Source organism: Oculina patagonica, chromosome 14 (assembly GCF_052425735.1).
Source record: "Oculina patagonica isolate OP01 chromosome 14, crgOcupat, whole genome shotgun sequence".
In the NCBI taxonomy this organism is placed as follows: domain Eukaryota; kingdom Metazoa; phylum Cnidaria; class Anthozoa; order Scleractinia; family Oculinidae; genus Oculina; species Oculina patagonica.
The window spans coordinates 12,708,721-12,711,324 of record NC_135771.1 but is presented as its reverse complement, the minus strand read 5'-3'; the positions used below and the strand labels follow the sequence as shown (position 1 = coordinate 12,711,324).

The 2,604-nt window shown below is 34.2% G+C and overlaps 1 protein-coding gene across 1 annotated transcript in view; it reads right to left on the bottom strand.

Moving 5' to 3' along the window:
- Window positions 1-1,806: 1,806 nt before the first annotated feature.
- Window positions 1,807-2,604, bottom strand: part of LOC144637468 (disintegrin and metalloproteinase domain-containing protein 9-like) — a 60,686-nt gene continuing 59,888 nt past the window's right edge. The window contains exons 18-19 of the mRNA XM_078496527.1: window positions 2,200-2,284; window positions 1,807-1,941 (exon numbers count right to left, since the gene is read on the bottom strand). Coding sequence (XP_078352653.1) covers window positions 2,210-2,284 — 75 coding nt within the window. The 3' untranslated portion in view covers window positions 1,807-1,941; window positions 2,200-2,209. The remainder of the gene's footprint in view (window positions 1,942-2,199; window positions 2,285-2,604) is intronic.

Sequence of the window (2,604 nt, the reverse complement as noted above, 5' to 3'; positions counted from 1 at the left end):
TTTTTGGATAAAATCGAAGATGAAGTGATACCTTTATTCAGAAAAATAGTTTTGACAGCCTAATCCATGTACCAGATTGACTTTTTGGCTCACGAAGTTGACCTAAATTTAAGCGTGATGCAACATGGCCGAAGCATATAACTTTGAAAATTTGATAAAAATTCAGATTTAAATTTTATTCGGATCTGAGAGCGTTAAATAACTGTTGAAAGATGATATTTTAATACTATGTACCAGCCTTTGCTGCTACGGATCATATTTTTTTATGCTCGCCTTCGAAAAATGTGGTAATTTAGAGCCGAATTTGGCGCTTCGAGCGGCCAAATCCGAAGAGTCGTCTCGACGAAAAAAATAAAAATCGAAACAATCTCAAAGATACATTTTTGAAACAAGTTAGTAAAAGCCTTTATCCTGACAAAGTTTGAGAAAATCGATTTTATTTATCTTGCATATGTTCAGGCGATCCTAAGAGCAGGTCCCTCTTAATAGATGTCCTAAGTACATAAGATAATTCTTGGCATTGCAAATTTTAGATGATGAAAGCAATGCCCTGGATTGTCGTTGCAAAGAAAAATAAGGAATGTCTTCTGAACATTATTGATCAACTTGATATTTAACCAGTGAGTCTTTTGTTAAATTTGTCAATAACAACATGGCTGAGAAATACTGTCGCTAAGTATCAGCTTTAAAGTATAGTGGGGTTAGAAAATACATTTATTAGGGCTTTCCGATATATCGGAAAATCAGGCCGATTTTCCGCTCACCTAAGGTGGCTCGTAATAGTTTAGTTAAAATAAGATAAACCCGTCTTTGGTGTTCTATCGCAGCTATACTTTTAACGTTTAGGACTTATTAATAACATCATGAAAATAATGGAGATGGAAAACATTCACGGTAAAGCGATAATTATTGACTTCAAAAAAGGCTTTGAATCAGTTATGCATGGAACTTCCTGTTAAAACTGACGTTAAAAATACTAAAAATTTGGACCGCAAATTCGTCAATGGATTTACACATTCTATGCTAACTGCTCATGTTGTGTAATTAACAACGGTTTCACTTCAACTAGAAAGACGTGTCCGCTAAGGATGCCCGCTTTTACGGTTATCTCTTTGTATTTTGTGCAGAATTCCTCGCCAACGCCATCAGAAGAGATAAAAGCATCAAGGGATCAGTATTTACAATAAAGAATTCAAAATATCTTAATATGCAGATGAAAGAACCGTCTTCGTTTCCAACATCACCTCAACACAGAATGTATTCCAATTGCTTCACGCCTTAAAAAATGTTCAGGCCTTGAAGTAAATAAAAGGGAAATATCGCTTGGTGCGAATAAAACATTACAAGTGAATTCCTAAATATAGCCTGGTCCAAGGAGTCAATATTTGCACTCGGAATACATTTCTCTTTCAATGAAGAAAGTTGCTTTCAAAAAGAACTTTGAACAAATATTGTCTTCCAGGACGTCATTGCTAAATTTCGGTCGCATCGTTATTTTGAGAGCCTTGGCCGAGTCTTTCAAAACTTGTCTATAACACATCTGTTCTTTTATTTCCAACCCATCTTGTTAAAACATTTAATCGAGCTCTTAGTCGTGATTAGTGATTTTGTGTGAAACAAAAAACACCAAAAATAAAAAAGCATACAATGAATGGCCCGAATGAACAGGGTGATGATGATGATGCTGCTGCTGCTGATGATGATGCTGACGATGATTATTTTTATTTATTGTTCGACTAAAGGTCTAAAGAAGTTATTTGATAGACAGCTGGGCGGGAGTTGGAAAAAATCAAAATGCGTTATGATCAGATGTACTTTATTTTATCCGTTTTATATGTGTTTACATATTGAACCCTTTTATGTCGATCCTTTTGACATATTTAATACCCCTCTTAAATAAAAGGCATGTTATCTTTCTTGAACATCAGACTGTTGGCTGATCTGAAAATGAAAGCAAGAAATAATTGAGACAAAGCAACAGTCAATCTACACAGGCAAATATGTTTCCTATAGCTCAATATTACTAAAGTTGTTATGATCGTAAGGTAAGGTAAGGTTACGGAAGGTAAAGTAAGGTGAGCTGAGGTGAGGTGAAGTCAGGGAAGAGAAGGGAGTACGGAAAAGTACTAAGAAATAGTATGCAGCAATTTTGTTTTAGAATGTTTAAATTCGATTGTTTTAATAATCAAACATTCTTACATTATTGCTGTTATTTGCTACCAGTACAGCCTTTCTTCTTAACACAGTTGTGAGGTTCACAGCAAGGATCTTTCTTCCTACACATCTGAGAAAATTAAAACAAACATTCTTTTTTACGTAATGTTTAATAAATAAGCAGCAGTGTTTTATCAAGTTTAAAACACGAGGCGCAGCCGAGTGTTTTAGACTTGATAAAACACGAACTACGAATTTATTGAACGACTTAAAAATCTTCTGAGGTAGATCAGCTCATTCTTGCACTAATATTTAGATTTGGTGTTATTTTGGCCTAGAAAATTGGACGTAAAGTTTAGCCGTGTCTTTATCAGATATAAAGACACTCATTAAACATAAATTTCTTTTGTATTTTCTTTATGAATTCTTAATGAGTTTTTTAAATTCTTT